Below are 23,710 nucleotides of genomic sequence, written 5' to 3' on the forward strand. Positions count from 1 at the left end.
ATAACTCTGGGGGATGGGATAGCATAACATTGTTCGCTGGTCCGTTTGAGTGGGGGTGGAGGGTGCAAACATAACAAAAGAGTCGCTACTAAATACTCACTCGTGGATCGTCGAGATGTGTTATTGCGGCTGGTGTTGCGGGCGTTGCCACTCAGCTTAAAACGAGCCGGCACCACTTTGGCAGCTGAATCGCGAGCCTCGAACGTCATTACACATGATGCCACAACGATAAAACCTGAAAAAAAAATGACAAACCAGACATTATAGAGTTGAGGACTTTCTGGAATATAAATGTTTAATTCGGACGTAGTTTGGATTGTGCTTCGGCGGACTGCCAAAAAGCTGAAGTTGAATTGAAGAGCTTGGGTTTTTATTATAATTGTATCATGAGCCCAATTTCTGCACCAGTGAAGAGGTCAATAGATTCGATTTTCTTTTATATGCGGTACATTACCACAAAGATGGAAAGCGATAAAAACCAACAACTCACACTATAACTATAACTCTGATAGCATTAAACTTGTACAGTACTGTTCGTTCGTTTCAACCGAGGTAAACCACTGCATACAAAGCATCTGGTAAGCCAGAACCACAAAAAATAAAGCAACAAGTAGCCAGCCAGTGCACTTTCATTCGGCTAACTTCTTAATGCAGGAAATTGTTCTCACTAACTTTTGTGCTTCTCCCTTTGCCAGTAACATAGTATTGCTTGCAGGGGCGTAGAATATACAATTACCTTTGTGAAGTAAATTCTTCCTAAAGTTTTTGGAGGATGTTACTTTGCAGTTTTTTCTTCGGTGGCTTTTGACTTGAATTATTCTCTGTTAAATCGGGATTTATTTATTTATGGTCTGATGTAATCAACCACGAAATATTTTTTTAATCTAAATCAATCAAGTTACCTCAAAAATAGACTCCATTTTAAGCGAGAAAACAATTCATTTATACACTTTTTGGAATCGTATTTCAGCGTTACATTAAACGTTTCGCTTCATGACACTGAATTCGATCACTGTGTATTAAATTGTGTTCAATAGAACTCACCGATGTGGTTTTTAATGATTTAAGCGATTGGATAAATTACATGGAATACAGCAGCGAATGTGAATAATCCTTTAAGCTATAAAATCGAGCCACACCCATGGTCAATCCATTGGACCAAAAAAGACAATATCGAGCCTGACTCGTGATGCATTTACATGCCACAGAATGCTAGGACCCCCTGTAGTGTAGGAATAGCTCAATGCGTAATCGACCAATGCGTTTGAGTTTTGTTCGCTGTGTTGGAAATTGTTAAGGGTTTAACCATTAACATCGTACAGTCTAAAACCGTTATTTCCTGTATTATACAAAAAAGTCGTCTCCAGTCTCCTTGGTCCATGGTCACGGCACTCCAACCACGTCGCTTTAAAAAGACCTGTAAGTGGCCTTTCTCCTGATCCATTTTGATGAATTAGCCTAAGTACACAAATGCATCGTCCACCTCCATTTCATCACCGTCGATCTGAACTGATGGTTTGCATTAATCTCTCTGGCCTCTCCCTCTTATGTACTTAATTTTCGACGCGTTGATGGCAAGACCTAACCGTCGAGTTTCAGCTTTTATTCTGATGTAACGATCTCGATGATATCGGCGAAGACAACAAGCTAGACGAACTTCCTGAAGATCGCGCCAATAACCGCTATCATTACCACACCTTCCAAAGCTATGTTAAACAACACAAAAGCACAAAAGCCCATACCCTGGACCTTTTCGAGATTCATAGAGACTCAAGATTCAAGATCATTCGATGTTTCATCGCCCTGATCAAACGCGTAAATTTATCCGGGAAACCGTAGTTTTAATTAACTTGCCATAGCTGGTCTCGATCGAGTGGTTCGTACGTTGTTTGGAAGTCGATGAACAAATGATGTGTGGTCACTAGGATGGCAATGGATGTATCGGAAAAATTTCATCATCGAGTTTCAAAAATCGGCCTTGTACATTTTGTTTATTGGCCCAAAAAATGATCTGTGCAAAGTTTCAGCTCGATCGTACATGATTCAGGGGTGCCTCAAAGCGCTCAAAGTTTTGATTTTTTGATCCTCGAAAATCGTCCAAGGGGGGAGTAAAGGAAATTTAGAAACTCGAAATTTTTTTTTCGATGCCAAATGACTTAAAAATGCATGAAGCGTAGAGATCTGGTGTCATCTCGAAAAAAAAATTTTTGGCCGAAAATCGACTTTTTGGGACTTGGCCTGAGAGGCAATGATGGTATGGAAAAAAATTAATTATCGAATTAAAAGAACCAACCATGTACATTTTATTTATTGGTCCAAAAAATAACCTGTGCAAAATTTCAGCTCAATCGGACATGATTTAGGGGTGCCTCAAAGCACTCAAAGTTTTGATTTTGCTGTCCAGTTTCTATAAGACCACTTCAAAATTCATAAGTATTATCAATGAAAAATTCAAAACTATTTCATGATAAACATGTAAATAATTGACAACCTTGCCATTTCGGCTAATAATCTGGAAAATTCATGTTGGATTACTATTTACCAAATTCTGCTGAACGGATTTCTCGATATTTTTCGATTGTTCCGAAATTGCGACCTTGAGCTCTCCAATAGTGGTGTACCGCTTTCCCTCCGTGTAGATTCTACGTACAAGGATCCCCCAGGATTCAACAGGATTCCAGTCTGGAAAGCGAGCCAGTCAGTCCAGAAAATTATGTTTTTGGTCCCTAATACATTGCTTAGTTTCCTTGCTGGTATGAATAGTAGCACTATTTTGCTGGAATGTGACGATATCCTCGCAAAAACGACATGTGAGAAGATTTCAGAACATGTATTTAATCCTAGAATGATGTGAAGGCTATCTTGAGCTTTCCAGTTGCACAGAATTCCACCCAAACCATGCAAGAGCCTCCACCAAAATTCCTGGTTGAAAAATACTATTCCTTCTTTCGTAAATCACGCCAATACCCATTGAAACCATCAGGGCCATCCAAATTGATTTTTTTTTCGTCACTATAGATAACCTGGCGAAGTTAGAAGTAAAAAAAACGAGGAACTTTTCGTTATGGTATATAGCAAAATGTATTCTTTTGAAAACGTTCTTTGTCATGACATACCAAGTTCCACTGTTGTGAGCTTTGGCTAAACTCAGACGTCTTTCGATGTGAGATGGTGTAAGATTAGGAGCTTTAACCTTTTTAGTCCTCCTTAAGTAAGGACTTTTTACCAAAATTTGACGAATTGTCTTCCATGAAACATTTAAATTCAAAAAGGATGTATTGAGGATGATTCTCTCCAAAACATCCCAAGAGTGCCCAGCAGGCATATGTGTCTATACGATGCTGGGTCATTCGGCGTCTTTCCTGATTTGAGTAACAGTACTAGCTTTGAACTTCCATCGGTTCGGAAAGTAGTGCTCGTGTAGACACTTCTGCATTGCTGTCCTGAACATATCAGGGATAGGACTACCGCTTTTAAAGCTACATTGGGGATTCCATCTGGGCCAGGCGCTTTCTTCGTTTTGAGACGTTTCATAGCTGCAACTAGCTCGTCGTTCGACACCTGTCTGCGTTGGTAGTCAGGTCGTTGGGTTGTGCTGCGGGAATATGCCTTCCATGATAATTTTTTAGTTTTTCGGGACACAAATCGGAGGGTGTCATTGAGCCCCTGAGCTTCGCCACCACCACTCGGTAGACATTGCCCCATGGATTGCCGTCCATGTCCCGGCATAACTCCCTGAAGCAATTAGATTTGCTCCGCCTTATCGCCCGTTTAAGGGTATACCTAGCCTCTCTAAATTTCACTCTCCGCTCTTCTCTGGTTCCGTTGCTTGACTCGATGCACGACAAGTGGCTCGTTCCACCAATAGGCTGGAGGTCGCTTGGCATTGTTATATGACATGCTTTTACTAGCGTTTTCGTCAGTTCATCCGCGTTCATGTTCAAGACACCGCTCTCCACGCGTGGTTCTTCAATGAAAAGGTCCTTGTCAAAAGTTTTGTCTTCCACCTGCGCGGGCATGTCCTATTTATCCGTACAGCCACGGAATTTCGTTGGCCAATGGTATAACGGATGATCACTGTGGGTGTATCTTTCGCATATCCTCACCCTTATTTTCGTCATTAACGACGAACTGTCATCCCACCGTTGACTGGGGGTGACACAATGGTTGAGATTAATTTGGGTTACCTCCATCACTGTTGGCTTGCTCTTGCCTGTTTCTACACAGGGCAATTGAAGCCTTCCGTCGTATGGTCGTTACTGTCCCCTTTTTCGCAGAGCATACACCATGGTTGCCCCTTGCAGTCGCTGGCAAAGGGTCCCTCCATTTCGAATTTCCTACACAGTGGCCCCAAGCAGTCTTTCGCCAGGTGGCCGAAGTTTGAACACCTGAAATATCTCTCCAGTTGCTTGGGAATAGGCGGAACGATTCTAAAACGACCCACAGCCCAGTAGACGTTCCGTCGTCCTGCTGCGTCCGTCGTCCCGCGATACGCCTTTCATAGTCGGATTTCCATCGGAACTTTGCCCACATTGTTTTCCTCCTCCAACTTCTGACGCAGGTCCATCTCAGTGGAGAACAGACTAAGGTTCCTACATTTTATCAATGACTCGGAGGATAAGGCCCTTACGTTCGCTCCGTCGCCAAGAACCCTTTCGACAAGATCTTTGAGGACGGCGCCAGTGGTTTTATGGTTAGCGTAACAGCCTCACAATCCGATCGGCCTGGGTTCAATCCCAGCTGGCGTCGTTGGTATTTTCTGAGGCGAAAAATCTCTGGTTACGTCTTCCTCCTCCAGTTTCTTGAGGCCAGGGTTCTCTCGCATTTTTTAAGGAGGTCAGAGTATGATACGTCGCTCTTGGCTTCGACGATGAGTGCATCGCATTTGCCTCTCGCTCGCCGAGGATGAGGCTTCTTGTCTTTTGGCCCTCCCCTTTTTTATTCTCTTTCTTTTTTTTCTCACTTCTTCCTCTACCTTCTCTCTCTCCTTTTCCTTGCTTCTCAGTTTCCTTCTGTTTCTTTTCACGACCGTGCTCCAGCCACTTCTTTTGTTATCGGTGCCACTCTGGTCGCCGCTGTTACCCAGCTCTTCGCTGTCGCTATGGCCTGTCCATATGCAGCTCTCTGCAACACTTTCGCGAGTGCTTTCTCGGTGGTTTTCGCCTTTTCGACGAGTCCATAATGCTCGTTCATAGCTCGTCCCAAGAGAGATTTTAGACCCAACATCCTGAACTTAATTTCCTTATGCACGTTGGGTTTGTCCTGTACGAAGGTATCGGCCCCGATTCCTCATCATGATCGTACTTAGTATGCTACCTCCGGTCAGCCCTCCTTCCTCAGTTAAGCTACCGCTGCACTTTGGCAGGAACAGAGGATTGATCCCCCGACTTTGCTGAGTCTCTTGTATTCCTCCATTACAGCCACTACAGCCTGGTGTTTCCACTCGGTTGAATACTGGCGATCGCAGCAGCTTTCTACTACTAGTGAACGCGTTGACTTGGTCACCTGTATCCATCGTAATGTTTCTTCGTTCTTCGTTGTTTTTGTTGGTTGCCTCCATATTGGTTGGGTCCCAACTGTCGTATACTCTGTCCAACTTCTATAAGACCACCCTGATTCTATTTCATTGCAACACAAACAGTTACAATTTCAACAAGATACATTCATACATTGATGAATGCTTAGAATATAGTATATTTGAAGTCAATGACGAAAAAGGATCTGAGACAGAATTTTTAGGCACAAGACCAGGATCGTGATAGCACGGTAATTCCCACAATCCAGCTTATCCTTTTTTTTTTAAAGATGGGGAAGATTACTCCGTCCTTTCACTCCTCCGGAAGCTGTTCAGTATCCCAGATCCTGACTATCAACCGGTGCATACATTCTACATTTCCGGACCTTCCATGAAGAGCTCCGCTACGAAGCCATCCTTACCAGCTGCTTTGCGGTTCTTTAGCTAATCAATGGCCTCCTTAACTCCACCCATAGTCAGGGGTGGTACATCGTCGTTCTTCACTGCACCGGTGTAGTCCTCATAAACCCCGTCTTGGCCTCCTGTCTGCGCACTGTTCAGGTGCTCATCGTAGTGCAGCCTCCACCTTTCGATACAGCATCCCTCCTGTTTCAGGAGCGCTCGGCACTCGTCGTCAAACCACTCGTTCTGTTGTCCTCGTTGTTCATACCCGATGACGGTCTCCGCTGTGCTGCTAATTGCTGATCTCAAGATGTTCCAGCATTCATCGAGGGGAACAGCATCCATTTCGTCTTCCCCCGGTATCGCAGATTCAAGACGCTGCGAGTATGTTGCAGAAACGTTCGGCTTCTGCAGTCGTTGTAGATGGTACCGTGGTGAGCGCTGGTGTCTTATGTTATTGACGACTGACAGTTTAGAACGACGCTTGACCATCACCAGGTAGTGGTCTGAATTGATGTCAGTGCCACGACAGGTTCTGTCGTCGATGATATTCGAGAGGTGCCGACCGTCGATCAAAACATGTTCAATTTGTGTTTCTTTTTGCTGAGGTGATCTACAGGTGTAACGGTAATTAAAGGCTGTGCTGGAAGAAGGTGCTACGTGTGGCCATGTTCTTGGAGGCAGCGAATTCGATAAGTCTTAGGTTGTTTTCGTTGGTTCGCAGATGGGCGCTGAACCTACCAATAACCGGTCGGAACTTCTCCTCTTAGCCGACCCGAGCGTTCCAATCACCGATGACGATTTTGACGTCGTGTTTTGGGCAGCGATCGTGTTCTCGCTCTAACTACGTGTCAAATTCTTCTTTGTCGTCATCGGTTCTAGTCAGATGGGGGTTGTGAACGTTGATAATGCTGATGCTAAAGAAGTGGTCACGCATCCTCAGTTTGTACATTCTTCTGTTGATCGGCCATCAGCCATTCACTCGTTTCTGCGTCTCCCTCATCACAATGAAAGCTGTGCCCAGCTCGTGTGTGTTGCCGCAACTCTGGTAGTTGGTATAACCACCTTGAAACTATCGCACCATCGTACCTTTCCAACACACCTCCTGCAGAAATTGCGGGCTCTCAAAATTTATGAAATAATTCGGATACTTGCAAGAAAGTTGAGAGACTTGCAGCTCCATGTTCAGAGTTTCCAATCTCTATTCGTTGTTCTTGGCGTGTGTCTAGTACGATTGTCGAATTTCTTCATGATTCTTCATGTGCGTTTTATGTTTATGGATGGCTTGTAGGGTCTACCCCTAATATCCTGTCTCGCCGGAGAACCGTCGGGCACAGCTCCTATTAGAGTTCCCGCTGGTATGAAGACAGTGATCCCTTCCCTGTCAGCGTACGATCAAGATCCCACCGAGGTTGGTGGCCCGATCTTCACTATGGTTATTCTAACCTCAGCCGGCACTGCGGGAAGGTAGACATTAAATATCTTGGCGTGCTTATTAATGACAAACTTAGGTTCAACACTCACATTGACAAAATCATCAAGAAAATTGCCAAAAAATATGGAATCTTATACCAATTGAAAAACGATTTCACTATTTGCAGCAAAATACAACTATACAAATCAATCATCCCTCCTCATTTAGAGTTTTTCTCTTCCATTTCATTTTTAGCCAATGATACACGAATATCGAGATTAAAGTGCTTGTAAAACAAAATACAGTCATACCTCGATATAAGGCAACCTCGATATACCGTAACTCGATATAACGTAACTTTTACCTCGATATAACGTAACTTTTCAAGATGTCTTAGGATAAAAAATAAACAATACAGAAATAGTTTTTGCAGTATAAATTATTTCGAATAAATGTTTCTAGTAAGCTTTGAAACACAAATAAATACCGTAAAATGGGGTAGCATTGGTCTTTTTCTCAATGTTCTGTGAATATGTCCTATCTAAAACCAATAATATTATGTTTCATATTTTCAAAACAAGTACTGTCCTTGTTGAAACGGAAAGAAATAAAGCTCACATTTTTGAAACATTTAAACATATTAAAATAAATATTTCACGTCCAGTTTTTATTTTTGATCTCAATCTGGGTAACGGAATTATTCAATAAAGTTGAATCAATGTAGGTCTGGAATCTTCCGACGCATATCGATACATGGTTGAATTTGTATTCGATGGACATTTCACAAACGTAAACAATGACGCCGATCGGTACATTTAGCTGAATTGAAACATTTCAGGAAATATGTTTATCGATTCGTGAATTTATTTCATTATTTTTTAATAAAAAAGGAACTTGTGGAAAACGGATGTACGGATTGTCTTGTATTATAGTCCATGATAATTTCTCTTATGAAAGACGCATGCCTTCAACCTGATATTCTTGGGCGATCTTTCCACTTGGTATTATTATGGCATTTTTTAGCATAACTTTGAACATGTTTCAAGAACAAAATTCAGAGGAATTTCCATTTGGAGATAAAGTAAGTCAAACATAGAAACTATAAAATAAACATTGAACTATAGATGAAACGGATATCCAGCCTATCCGGCCAATATTTGCTATTCGGCCGGTACCGGATATTGGAAAAAATCTACAATTTCTCATTAACACAACATAAATCATAATAAAATAGCTCATTAGCTAGCTAGCATAGCATAGCAAAACCATTTATCCCTAATTAATTTTTTTTAATTAAATTAATATTTACTCATAACATTAATCTATTTTAAATTTAAATAAAGAACAAACTTGACATTTCGAAAAAAACACTACTTAAAATTACCCAGTGATGAATTATGATGAATAAATAATAAATTTTTTGATATTGATGATGACAATCGTTTACGCTATGCTTCGTACACCAGGCCAATTTCAGAGAACAGTTTTCACTCCAAAACTACTGCTTATTATTTATACTACTGCAAGGAGCTGCAAGATAAACTCTAGCAATCCTTGCGCTCGATTCACTGCTTAGATTTTAATGACCACCTAATTTAGAATCGATCGCAAACATGATTCACATTTCGTTGATTTCGTTAGCAACGATATTTTTTTTCCTGAAATCGACGCTAACTTTTTTTTTAGTTTGCCACATCGTTGAAAAAGTCCTAAAAGCTGTGCCGTGAGTTTCGTGTATAAGGTTTTCAGTTTCATCTCTTTTGTTTCACTTACAGATCTTGAAAACTATGATGAGCTCTTACTCTCAGAAGAGTCGTCGCAAGATATCTTATATACTCCAATAACATTGCCAGCAAGACTGTTTACGTTTTAAGAACTCCTAAATAGCTGATTTAATCCTCGGGTCCAAAAAGGTTACAATTAAGTAATTCTGATCTAAGTAGTTGAATCCTTATCAGAAAAAAACCCTGTTGAAGATTACTTGCAGAATATTTGAATCTCTATTGAAGGATATCCACGGAAACGGAAAGTTTATTCATAGTTCATCATTTTTATCTAAATATGTGTTTATTTCTTCTAAAATGTAATCCTCTATTTGCTTCATGCACACATGCAGTGTCTTCCAGTTTCGTATTCGCAAATATAAGCATAAGAAAGGCATAAGAAAGGTTTATAAAATACTGCTGGGTGATAGAAAATTATTTTTTCCACATTTTGAAGTAATCATGAACAGTTTTGCTTCAATAAAAAAAATATTTTTGTTTCGACATAATGTAACTCGATATAACGTAACGTGAAAAAAAATAAAGTTGCTTTATATCGAGGTACAGGGTTTTCCATTTCGGGCTTCCGAAAGTATACAGCCCTGCGCTGACAACCGTTTGACATAGCTGTCAACCACAGCGTCATATTGTTAGTTGAATGTCTGCCATTTTACAATATGGATCGTTTTAGCATCGCACAACGTGTTAATTTTATTTATTTTTTATTTTTTTATTTTTTATTTTATTTATTCATCGTCTTCGAGAGTATCGTACAGACTGGTTATACTTATGATATATTCTTAATCCTAGCTTTAAAATAATCTTTGGTCATGTTGAAATCAAAAATTTGACAGACATTGTTGAAGGCTCGAAGGCAGGAACTGAATGGATTATTGTAGCCATAGCATGTTCTATGTCCGGGAACAGCAATTAATGCGGAGAAACGCAGCTGACGTTGAGGAACGTTTATTGGAATATGCAGAAGAAGATCGGCACACTCGATGTTTTCACTGAGGATGTCGAATACAATCAGTCGTTGCATCTTCAGTCGCCTTGCCGTGAGCAATTCCAAGTCGATTAGACGACAACGTTCCGAATAATGGGGAAGATGGACGGGATCATTCCACGGGAGATGTCGCAATGCAAATCGAATGAAACATTTCTGTACACGCTCGATACGTACAATCTCGGAAACGTGGTATGGGGCCCAGACCGGTGCAGCGTACTCTAAGTTGCTCCTCACTAAACTACAGTACAAAGCTTTTAGTGCATATACGTCGGTGAACTGTGACGCATTCTGACGTATAAATCCCAGGATAGAGAATGCTTTGGAGGTGATAGCTGAGATGTGATCGTGGAAACGTAGCTTTGAGTCCATGATAACACCCAAGTCACGGATAGAATGTACACGATCCAAGAAAAGAGTGTCGATCTTGTATCGGTAGTCTATCGGCTCGTAGCAACGACTAAAGGTGATCACCTTGCACTTACTTGTGTTCACACGCATGCCGTTGTCTTTGCACCACTGCGCTAGAGAATCGATATCGGCCTGCAAGCTGCAGCAGTCCGCAGCTGATTTGATGACTCGGAAAATTTTAAGGTCGTCGGCAAACAATAGTTTTCCAGAAGATATTCGTAGGCACAAGTCATTAATGAAGATTACAAATATCAATGGCCCTAGTACACTTCCTTGGGGGACTCCGGACGCTATATCGAATGTTGTGGATCGTGCTGAGTTCACCTCAACAAAAGCTTTCCTACCGGTCAGGTAAGACATCAACCAATCGGATATCCAATCAGGAAAACCCATGTGCTTCATTTTTCTCACTGTAAGAATATGCGGAACAGTATCGAAAGCCTTCGAGAAATCAATATAAACAGAGTCCACTTGATTTCTGTGTTCAACTTCACGAAAGAGCACGTTGGTGTAGCATAATAAATTGGACGTTGTGGAACGATGGGGTACAAATCCATGCTGGAACTCAGATATCATCGATTTCGCTGCAGACAGTAGCACTGTGTGGATCAGTGATTCGAGTAGCTTCCCTATCAAGCATTGTCCAAATGCTCTATGTGCCCATTTTTGATTGGTCCATTTTGGGCTCCTCAAATCGTACCGACCAAAACGGGCAACCAGAGCAGCAGCGAAATAGAATGAAGCACGATTGGAAAGGAAAAAGAAAAAAATGAACGAAACATTGGTCGCAGTCTCACACATGCGTAATTCTCGAGCCAGCCAGTCAGCTTAAAAATCCCCGCTCCGCTGCCGTAACGATCATTCTTTGTGTGGACATCGACTGGACAACATCGTTGCTAGACGAGCTGGACGGCGAGGGATCGAGTGCCTTTCTCAAGGTAAGAGGGTGGAGGTGGTAGCGCTGGAGTAGAGTAGAGTAGAGTTTTCAAAGGGCTAGAGACGAATGAACTGCAAAAGTTTAAAGTCTCTATAATACAATACCTTCCTTCCTTCCGTAACGATCATTCTCATTCAAACCGTACACCACATCGGTTCGCATCACAACACATCAACAAACCAACCCAAGCAGCCATGTCTGGGCATGGTAAAGGAGGAAAAGTGAAGGGAAAGGCAAAATCCCGCTCAAACCGTGTTGATCTGGAGTTCCCCGCAAGGGTAGCTAGGCCGAGCGCGTTAGTACCAGTGCACCAGTCCACCTAGCCGGCGTTATATAGTTTCGGCCGCCGAAGTGATCGAGTAAGCTGGCAAAGCTGCTCGCGACGATAAGAAAACCCGCAGTCGGAACAGAACACATTCGGTTCGGTGGACATCAAGACAACAGGCAGTTGCAGCGAGTGGCAAGCGCAATCGCAAAACGGCACCAGGTAGCAGAAGAAAAAAGTTTGTTCTTTATACAAACTGCTTTGGCGGCAAATCCAGAACAAGGCGGCATCGAGGGCGTTCGAAATGGTTTTTTTCAAAACCACGAGTACTAAGTTTTCTAAATTGGAACCATTCCATAAAACAAGGCGCTTTTCAGGGCCATTAAACCTTCCAAAAAAGAGTTTAGGAAATACAGTTCAATGCTTTCTAAAACATTATCCAAAATAATAATAAAACACAAATTGATTTTTTCATAATTTGTTTGCCAGGATCTGATGAGTATGTGAATTTGGCAGTTGTTCTGAGCTTATTGATAGTTGGGGACTTTCCTGATTATTCAATTTTCACCAATTCTTAAATTGTTTCCAGATTGAAAGTACAGTAATTTACAATTAGTTCGACATTTAGCTAATTGGACGGATATGTAATGCGACTTATTATTTTTGTAAACATAGAGATCCAAATTATGACCCCACATTGAAAGTCGACACTGTACCACTGTCATCGCAAATGTTCAATTACAGGTTAAAATCGCCTCCAATGCGACACTGAGTGGTGCTTCGGCACGTCGCATTGAATGTAATTTACTGTACAAAATGTCACAAAGCTGGATGGGAAGAAATTTTCCAACTGTGAAAGCTGTGGCGAGTGGCAACAAATCGCTAAACAGGAAGGTTTAGCCGAACAAGATGGGGATATCGAGTGATAACAAAACAATAAACTCTTTAGATTGAAGATAATTTTGTGATCCTGAAAAGGACCCTTTTTAGCCTGCATGTGAATCCAACGAGCGAACAAATCGTAATGAATGTATTTTTTTTGCCATCGCTCCCTTTTAACGCTCATTCGTTCGTCTCGTTGGACTCGCCCCTCTGGCTGAGTCTGCCGATTTGTCTCTATCCTGTGAGTGTGTACCGCTAGAGTATAAAACACGCGGATCCCAAAAAATATCTTATTTTCTTTCAAACCGTAAACCCGTGTGGTATCGGCATCGGCATCGTGGACGTAACAAAGGAAGACAAGTTAAGGGAAAGGCAAAGTCTCACTCGAACCGTGCTGGTCTCCAGTTCCCTGTTGGTCGCATTCACTGATTGCTCCGCAAGGGTAACTAGGCCGAACGGATTGGTGCCGGAGCACCAGTATACCTAACAGCGATTATAGAGTTTCGGCCGTCGGAGTGCTCGAGTTGGCTTGCAAAGCTGCTCACGACAATCAGAAAACCCGCATCAAGAACAGAGCAGCTTCGGTTCGGCGCTCTCAAGGCAACAATTAGTTTCAGTGAGTGGCAAAGTGTTTCTCCGGCACGTCGCATTAAATGTAATTTACTGAACAACATGTCACAAGCTGGATGGGAAGAAATTTTCCAACTGTGAAAGCTGTGGCGAGTGGCAAACGCAATAGCTAAACAGGAAGGTTTAACCGAACAAGATGGGAATATCGAGTGATAACAAAAACACAACACCAAAGGTTCTTTTCAGAACCATCAACATATTCATAAAGAGTAAACAGTAAACTAATCCATTTTTCAGGTAGATAGGAAGGTATTCACGAAGGAGAAGAAAATAAAACAGTATATTTAAAATATATATTTAACAAAAGCTGTCCCCTTTGTATAGTCCTACGTCACTCCGGTTATGTCCCCGACATTACCCACCCGTCTTTTTTTTTGAGATTATTGCATTATTGTTAAAATCAATAATAGATTAGAAATAAGACAAAAATTTTTGTAAAATGGAGAATAGTGGAGGATCTCCAGAGATGGAGATCTCCGATAATGAATCCCATTCAAGATCTGGGAAAAAACATAAACGAGTCCCTCAAAAAGAAGATAATTCTTCTGGGGACGAATCTGCTCATCCTTCCAAGCCCCCCCTCTAAGAAAATAGCAAGCCTCCCTTCTGAACCCACTGTTACTTCCACTCCCCCTCTCCCATCATCGATTTCGCTTCCCCCTTCTGATGTTTCCGATCCAACCCAATCCTCGTCCTCATCCTCATCTTCGTCCTCGTCCTCGTCCTCGTCTTCTCCCTCTGTTGTCTCCGCTCCACGTGTCAGAGTTTATCCAGAAGATGCACCTGGAACTGGCCCGTGGGTTGTTTTCCTCCGGCCAAAACCAAAAGGAAAAAGCCTTAACGTGATTCAGATCATGAAAGATCTGGCCAGATACACTTCTGTATCTCAAATTCGCAGGGTTAGACCAAACAAATTGCGGGTTGTCGTGAATGAACGGAAACACGCAAACGAGATTGTTGCTGACCAACACTTCACTCTCGAATATAGAACATTTATACCCTCCCATAACGTAGAAATTGAGGGGGTGATAACTGAAACGGGTCTGACGAGCGAACAAATAAAAAAAGAAGGAAAAGGCAAGTTCAAGAAGCTTCCCTCAATGGAAGTAAAGATCTTGGACTGTCGCCAACTCGGGAAACTCTCCCATGATGAGGACCAAACTAAATTTACGCCGTCAGACTCGTTTCGAGTCACCTTTGCTGGTGCCGCCCTCCCTGACTACGTTATGGTGGACAAATTGAGACTACCTGTGCGACTCTTCGTGCCAAAGCCCATGTCTTGCAACAAATGCAAGTCAGTTGGTCACACCTCAGATTATTGTGCCAACAAGGAGCGCTGTGCCACTTGCGGAGAGCAACATGAGGGGAAATCCTGCAGTGCGACTGAGCATAAGTGTCCATATTGCGGAGGATCCCCACACGCGCTCTCAGCTTGTGAAACTTACAAGAGTCGCTGGGAGAAACAGAAGCGCTCTTTAAAGGAACGCTCGAAGCGCACTTTTGCGGATATTTTAAAGGGCGCTTCTCCACTGACCCAACAACAACAACAACCAATCTCAACACACAATATCTTTTCCACGTTGCCAGTTGATGAAATGGAAGCGGACACAGCTAGCGGGGGCACACCGTTTATTTTCAAAGGGAATCCCCGGCGCAAAAATGTGACCACTCCCAAAGTTCAAGAACAAGTCCCCCCGGTGATACCCCCAGTTAGCTTGCCTAAAAACCGAGTGCAGCGGACAAGCAAAATCAGGTTCCTCCTGGCTTCCGTGGGAATAGTTCACCTTCGAACGACCCAGCACTCGAGGGGACATCAAAAACCCCAACTGTCCCTGTTTTTCCGTCCAGCTCAACTTCCCAATCGGGATTTATAAAGTTGTCTGACCTTTTGGATCAAATCTTCAAGTGTTTTAATGTTTCCGACTCCATCAGAACCCTTGTCATCTCAATGCTTCCAGTATTAAAGACAATTTGACAGCAATTGATGCAAACATGGCCCCTCCTTGCAATGATTATCTCTCTTGATGTCTAATTTAGATAGAGAGGTCGGAGATATCACTGTTTTTCAGTGGAATTGTCGTAGTCTTATCCCTAAATTGGATACAATCAAATTTTTAATTCATAACTTCAATTGTGATGTTTTTGCTCTGTCCGAAACTTGGCTTTCTTCGCGAGATGATATCTCTTTCCACGATTTTAATATTATACGCTTGGACCGTGATGATAGATACGGAGGGGTGCTTTTGGGGATCAATAAGTGCCACTCATTTTTTCGAATTGACCTTCCACCTATTGGAGGGATCGAAGCTGTTGCTTGTCATGCAAACATCAGAGGCAAAGACCTCTGTATTGTCAGCTTGTATTGGCCTCCGAGAGCTGCGGTTAGCCGCAAACAACTTGATGACATGTGCTCACTCCTTCCTGAGCCACGATTGATCTTGGGAGACTTCAACTCTCACGGAACTGCCTGGGGGGAACAGTACGACGACAATCGTTCATTGTTGATATATGACCTTTGTAACAGCTTCAATATGACCGTTTTGAACACTGGGGAAACAACACGTGTACCTAAACCTCCTGCTAACCCAAGTGCTCTTGACCTCTCGCTTTGCTCGAATTCACTATCGTTAGATTGCAAGTGGAATGTAATCCAGGACCCCAACGGTAGTGATCACTTGCCAATCAAAATTTCCATCACCATTGGGTCGAATTCTTCTGAATCTATAAACATGGCATATGACCTCACAAGACACATTGACTGGAAAAAATATGCGGACGCGGTTGCTCTAGCCATCAATTCCAGAGATGGTTTACCTCCATTGGAGGAGTATAACTTCCTTTCTCGTTTGATCTATGACAGCGCGGTTCGCGCTCAAACGAAACCCATCCCAGGTTCCACTATTCGTCGAAGGCCTCCCAATCTATGGTGGGATAGCATATGTTCCAAGCTTTATGTAGAAAAATCGAATGCATTTAAAGCTTTTCGGAAACGTGGAACCCCTGAAAATTTTCAGATGTATTTGGACCTTGAAAATCAATTTAAAAACTTGATCAAAGGGAAAAAACGTGCTTATTGGCGAAATTTCGTGGGTGGTTTGTCACGAGAAACGTCAATGAAAAAATTATGGAAAGTGGCTCGAAACATGAGAAATCGCTCTTCAACGAATGAAAGCGAAGAATATTCACATCGATGGATTTTGAATTTTGCACGGAAGGTTTGTCCTGATTCCGCTCCTGTGCAAAAAATTGTTCGAGATATACCACAAGATAGGTGCGATCTTGATTCCGAGTTTTCGATGGTAGAATTCTCTTTTGCTCTCCTTTATTGTAAAATTCTGCTCCAGGATCGGATCGAATTAAGTTCAACTTGTTGAAAAACCTCCCTGGTGTGGCGAAACATCGCTTGTTGAATTTATTCAATCGGTTTCTGGAGCATAATATTGTTCCAGATGATTGGAGACAAGTACGAGTTATAGCTATTCAAAAACCCGGAAAACCCGCGTCCGACTTCAATTCGTACCGCCCAATAGCAATGCTGTCTTGTATACGGAAATTTTTGGAGAAAATGATCTTGTTTCGCCTTGATCGATGGGTTGAAACGAATGGCCTACTCTCAGATACACAATATGGGTTCCGCAGGGGCAAGGGGACGAATGATTGTCTTGCGTTGCTTTCTTCAGAAATTCAAATGGCTTACGCCGAAAAAAAACAAATGGGTTCAGTATTCTTGGACATAAAGGGGGCCTTTGATTCTGTTTCAATAGAGGTTTTGTCAGACAAATTACACTCTCGGGGTTTGCCGCCTCTATTGAATAATATGTTATATAACTTGCTTTGTGAGAAACATTTGAACTTTTCTCACGGAGATTCGGCAGTAAGTCGGGTCTCTTACATGGGCCTCCCCCAGGGCTCATGTTTAAGCCCCCTTTTGTACAACTTCTATGTAAGCGACATTGACAATTGCCTTACACAAAATTGCAGCCCAAGACAACTTGCAGATGATGGAGTGGTGTCTGTCGTAGGATCAAACGAATCCGACCTGCAAGGACCCTTACAAGATAAATTGAACAATTTTTCAACCTGGGTCATTGGGCTAGGGATCGAATTCTCCACGGAGAAAACAGAGATGGTGGTTTTTTCTAGGAAGCATAGACCAGCAAAACCAAAGCTTCAACTTTTGGGTAAGCCGATCACTCATGCTATGTCATTCAAGTATCTTGGTTCGACTCCAAATGTACTTGGGGGGGCCATATTAGGTATCTGAGTAAAAAATGCCAACAAAGAATAAACTTTCTCCGTACAATTACCGGCACATGGTGGGGAGCCCATCCCGAAGATCTTATAATGTTGTATCGAACAACTATTCTCTCAGTGATGGAGTATGGCAGTTTCTGTTTTCAATCAGCTGCCAAAACACACCTCATTAAACTCGAGCAAATTCAGTATCTTTGTCTCCGTATTGCGTTGGGATGTATGCCCTCAACGCATACCATGAGTCTCGAGGTTTTGACAGGCCTACTCCCACTAAAAGATCGCTTCAATTTATTATCTCTTCGGTTCCTCATCCGGTGTAAGGTTATGAATCCATTGGTGATCGGAAATTTTGAGCAATTGATCGAGCTAAATTTTCATTCTGGATTCATGAATTCATATCATGAATTCACCTCTATGCAGGTTGTTCCTTCTTTGTATATTCCCAACCGTGTTTGTTTTCCTGACTACATCAATTCCTCTGTACATTTCGATCTGTTCATGAAGGAGAAAATCCATGAAAATCCAGATTATCTTAGATTGGGGTTCGTTCCTACAATCTTCAATGCAAAGTATGGGCGTATCAATTGTGATAATATATACTTTACTGATGGGTCCTCTATGAATGAGTCCACAGGATTTGGAGTGTTCAACGTATTTTTTAGCACCTCACACAGTCTTCAGAATCCTTGCTCGGTATATATTGCTGAATTGGCAGCGATATACTGGGCGCTGGACAGCGTCGCCTCACGACCTGTTGAACACTATTACATTGTAACGGATAGTCTTAGCTCTGTCGAAGCTATCCGTTCAGTGAGGCCGGAGAAGCACTCGCCGTACTTCCTTGAGAGAATACGAGAAATTTTGAGTGCTTTATCCAGACGCTGTTATGTCATTACCTTTGTCTGGGTCCCTTCACATTGCTCAATTCCGGGTAATGAGAGGGCTGACTCATTGGCAAAGGTAGGTGCAATTGAAGGCGATATTTATCAGCGTCAAATCGCCTTCAATGAATTTTATTCTTTAGTTCGCAAAAATACCATCGCAAACTGGCAACGTAAGTGGAACGAAGATGAATTGGGCCGGTGGTTTCACTCGATTATCCCTAAGGTTAGCCTCAAACCGTGGTTCAAAAGTCTAGACTTGAGTCGGGACTTTATCCGCACCTTCTCCCAATGGTTATCCGTGAAGCAAAGAATTGTATATTTAACTACGGTGTTCATTTCCGAAGTAGTTAACCGTTTGCTACCACGATATCTGTGGGATCGAGTTGAAAGAGGAAGTAACTTTCACAGTTACAACGCTAGAAGCGCGAATGCATTGAGAACACCCCATTCCTTGACATGTGCTTCACAAAATTCGTTGTATTTTAAAGGAATAATTGTGCTCAACTCGATGCCAAGACATATGCGCAACAAAACAACACAGGATTGAAAAGGCACTGTATTTCACACGTGAAAGCTATGTTTTATTAACGGCGGAACGATTTTTTATTTTATTTTTTTTTTCAATTTGTATTGATTTCTATTATGTCTGCCATGATCCTGGTGATGATGGACTATTTTTATTTCTATTTTGTCATCTTTATAGTTGTGTTAGTTGAAAAAAAACAAAAGTAGTCTTCAAAAGTTTGAGCGTCGCGCGTGACACAGATATAACGGATATTAAATTGATTTTTTTTTACGTGCCGGTCTAGAAATTTCTCGTAAAGGAAAATTTCTCCATTTCTCTGAATAAGGGTATTCATAGTCAATCCAAAACAAGGCTGGCGGTTGGACTTGTGCTCTGGTGGACCACTTGACTGCAAGGGCCTCGTCGGGACCTATCGGATCTGTGGCGTACATAACTGAGTATCGGCTTGTCATTTGACATTGCAATTTTTTTAACGTATCTCTGTAAATAAATTATTATCTTATTATCTTTTAGATAACTCGTCTTGCTCAAACCTCTATAGGAGAAGGATGCGGGACCATCATCATCATCATCATCAAAAGGAGTTACTGGACGAGAACCTAATGACCACGACTGGGGTGTATTTTATGCCTGAAGGTAATCGAAGTACAGGCCGTTTACCAAGTCGTGTTTCTTGAAATAAGCCATATTTGAAATATGAAAAAAAAAATTCAAACTGTATAATCGAGTCTAGAATTTTATATAATCGATTCGTATATAATGAAATCAGTATATAAGCGAGTCCGACCTGTATAATGAAATTCCGGAATGTTTGGGACGACACAAAAATATGACTGAGTTAATTAAACCACTGGCTGCCCAATTAGCACAATTCTCAAAAGCCGTAAAAATGCGAGAGAGAGTCCAGCTGTCCACATGTCATTAAAATGCATTACACGGATGAACAATTTCGGTAATCATGTTTCCTCTTCCGGATCCGATCAGAAAACACGTAGTTTGCATCGTGTTGGTACTTGTTAGCTCTGGATGGTGATAAAAAGCATTTCCATCTTGGGAACGCCTATACCCTGGGTACGGTCTCCTGTGTGATGTTATGCTGTCACATTCGTCCGGCATTCATGTTGCGGAAAAAAACAGATATTCCAGTGCAAAATTTGTGCAGATATACGTTCTCAGTTTGCTTTTCTCTGCCATGAGCCATGCTAGGCTTTTCCAGAATTCATAACTCAGTGTTGGAACGAGAACGTCACAGTTCCGCACGTTGCAAACAAGGCAATATGATGAATATAAATCGGGTACTTCCAGAATAGATGTGATCAATTTATAATGGAAATTCCTGAACAATATGCATATCGCAGCGAGAAAACGAGACACGATAGATGTCGTGCTTTTTGCGGTAGAGTCAATCTCTGCAGAACAATGTGTGTCAAATGTATCACGTCTTGTTTTCTCGGGAAATAAATAAAAAAAAGTATGAACCTGCTGTAATGAATTCATTCTTGAGTACCAAAGTTTCTTCCGAGAAATGACATTGATAACAACAAACACATTTAACAAACAATAACAATTGCCAGTTTTCCAACTTTGCATGAAGTTTCACCAAGAAAATGTCAGGATATCAGTGCCACGAATGACCTAACATAATTCAAAGGAGTGCTCTCTAGCTCCTTTATTTACCGTATAAGAAAAGTTGGTGTAACATCCTTCGGTTAATCTCAGCTTCACTCTGGAAATGCCTCCATCACATTCTCCTAACGAGCCATCAATCAAAATGAAACGTCCGTTGAGGACAGGGAAGTCATATGTTGTTTGGAAAGTTTCATACGTCCACATTCACACTACCAAACACACCCATACCTATACAGCACATTTTCGTCTTTCTTACCTCCAACCCCCATGATGATGGGGCCAACGTAGGACAGGTTGTTCAGATGTAGGCCCCGATGCTCGTTTTTGACGCGAATCGTCGAGGTGCTGTTGCTCTTAACATCGGAAAGCGACGGGAAGTTGTTGGCGTAATATCCTGTGGGGCGAGAGGAAAATAACGAAGCCTATCAAAATTATGATTATTAGCTGAGCTTGCTGAGAAGTGGGGCACTTGGGCTAATGATAATGTGGGAAATTGAGCGAGTAACCGACAAGGAGTGATATAGTTTTTACAGATGAACTTCACCTATGAATAACGAGAGCCAACATAAACAGAAAGTTTTATTGACGCTATATATAATCGGGTCAAAGAGCGGCAAGAAAAATATCAATGAAAATGTTATCCACACAAATACCAGCTGTATTCCCTTGTGTCTCACTTTAAAATTATTTGTATTTATTGACAGCACTCAAATTGTTCAAAGAAAAAAACTTCACAGTAAATATTGTCTTTGGGTAATAAACCAATTATTTATTCTTACTATACCCAGTGTAGTTATTGAACATTTTTCATCTCTATTTTAGAAAAATATTAAAAAAGTAAAAGTATATACAGAAGGGTGCCAATGAAAATGGTCATCTCGATTTTCAAAAAGTTACCCCATAAAAAATGATCACCACCTTGAAAAAACACCCTATGCCAAATATCAGCTCAATCGGACTTAAGAGAGAGTGGCACGGTCAAAGTTTGAGTTTTTTTTTTTTTGAAAATCGAAAAATCACCCAAGGGGAGTAAAGGAAATCGGGGTCTTCGAAAAAATGCATCTTCTCAAAATTGCATGAAACGTCGAGATCTTCTGGGACTTAATTTTCTTCGGAGTACGAAACGAAAATTATGGTTTTGGGTGCCAATAAAAATAATTATCTCGATTTTTCATTCGGATCTTGCTGCGAAATGTTGATTTGCACGAGAATACACCCTATGCAAAATATTAGCTCATTCGGACTTCAGTTACTGGTGTCACAAATGTTAAAATTTGAGTGTTTTTGAAAAACGAAAAATCACCGAAAATCGAGGGTCTCGAAAAAAGATGTTGATGCCAAATGTTTTAAAATTGCATTAATCGTCGAGATTTACAGTTATCTCGAAAATTTTTTTTGTCCTTTTATTAAAAAATATTGAACTTGCTAAGAAAATGAATTTTATTTTCGTGAATATTGATTGTATTCGTATTTTATTTTTTTCGTGACTTTGGACTAGAGGGCACTTTATTATTTTTTTTAATTTTTTGTTGAAGGATTTTTTAATTTTTTGCTGAGGATTGTTAGCGAACAAATCCGTAGTTATTCCGAAGTTCCTCTGTGCTAGATTCTTTCTCGCTTTCAAGCATTCTCGGGCAATTGTCTTTGGCTCCCGAGCGCAGTTAAAGTCGGTTCGCTCACCGGGTTCAGAGTTTAAGGACAATAAACCCCACCGAGAGATTTGCGGAAAAGTATCCATAACGAAAATGAACAGGGTGTATTTGATGATTTCAATTAGCGTCCTGGCCGCCGAGTCACATCTGGCACTCAAAATGGTTAGCCACCCAAATCTCAAAAAGGTGTGACACTCGCCTTGCCGTTCATCCAAGACACACACTTCTGATGAGAAGAACTCATACTCACATAACTGAATTGTGTTGAATTTGGATTTCAAATATATGGAACGAGGGGATCTACAATGCTGGAATATATGGTACCACGCTACAAGCTTCAGTTTAATATGTCGATCATCTGAATCGGTCCAGTAGTTCAAAAGTTATGGATCTTTGTGTCGTAAAAATGGGGGAAAATTGTTCGATCCATTGGTTAACTTTAAAAAATCATATCTCAAAAACGAAAAAAATTACATCTCTGATATCGAGATATGTTATGTAAAAAATGAAGTTATGAATTTTTGAAAAAAGTAATTTTTGGGAAAAAGTGGAAAAAATGATTTTTCGGACCACCCTGAAATGGAAATTGGGACCCGGATGAAAAAATTAAAATTACGGGTCAAATGTTTTGCGATAAAGAATAAAATTACCACGTTTGATGGAAATCGGAGAACCACTATATCGGTTTCGTATAGAATGGCTGTATATGTGTTCACCTTTTCACCTGATATTTTCACTGATATAATCCCCTTTATTCCGCGCGGCGAATGAGGTGAGATGGCTCAACTGTCGTGATCTCGCAAGGTTTTTTTTTTTTTTTTTTTTTTTATATCTGTATTATAGTGATTTTCAACTCATTTGGCTGGTTCGTCACTTTTACTCCCATTTTTGGAAGAATGTCGGGAGTGAGAATTGAACCCGTGACCTTCAGCGTGAGAGGCATGGATGTTACCACTACGCCAGATCGCCTCCACATCTCGCAAGGTGACGCAAGCGCCAAAATTGACATTTTACTTTTTATGTTATAAATCGATAAAGAATACCAAATCCTTTCAAACGACTGCGAAGTTTTATAGAAATGTGGAAAAATGACCCAGTAAAAGCTTGAAAACGGAATGGCGTAAGCGCCATTTCCACTGTGATGTGGCGCAAGCTCCATTTATAATGTGACGTAATTTGGAATCTGATGCGATATGATTTTTAATCCGTTCTGATGGCATAGAATGAACGAGAAGGAACAAAACATTTCAATCGAGCCGATTGTAATGTTTTTCCATCAATTGTACACCATTTGTACAGATCAGATTCTCGTAATGTACGCGTATGCTGATTATACATGCAATTTTGCGAAAAGTCTCGTACTGAAAATTTCTCCCTCTGTCACTAGGTGAGATTTGAAGTCGTGTCCTCATATGTTATCGACTTCGGTATCAAAAAGAAGTTGAAAAGTAATGTAGCTTCCACAATGAAGCGAGGGACTTTGCTATCTCACGTCACTCGCCAAGTAGAATAAGGGGGAATATATGTTCAATCGTAGTTA

General features: G+C 41.3%; 1 protein-coding gene across 3 annotated transcripts in view; it reads right to left on the minus strand.

Moving 5' to 3' along the window:
- LOC129770087 (uncharacterized) overlaps positions 1-23,710 on the minus strand; it is a 97,238-nt gene that overhangs the window by 53,964 nt on the left and 19,564 nt on the right. For 2 of the 3 annotated variants that reach the window (XM_055772714.1, XM_055772713.1), the window contains exons 4-5: positions 20,775-20,912; positions 101-235 (exon numbers count right to left, since the gene is read on the minus strand). In XM_055772714.1, coding sequence (XP_055628689.1) covers positions 101-235; positions 20,775-20,912 — 273 coding nt within the window. Of the gene's footprint in view, positions 1-100; positions 236-490; positions 546-20,774; positions 20,913-23,710 lie in introns of those variants that run through there. The other variant, XM_055772715.1, reaches the window with a different exon arrangement.

Source organism: Toxorhynchites rutilus, chromosome 2 (genome assembly GCF_029784135.1).
Source record: "Toxorhynchites rutilus septentrionalis strain SRP chromosome 2, ASM2978413v1, whole genome shotgun sequence".
NCBI lineage: Eukaryota > Metazoa > Arthropoda > Insecta > Diptera > Culicidae > Toxorhynchites > Toxorhynchites rutilus.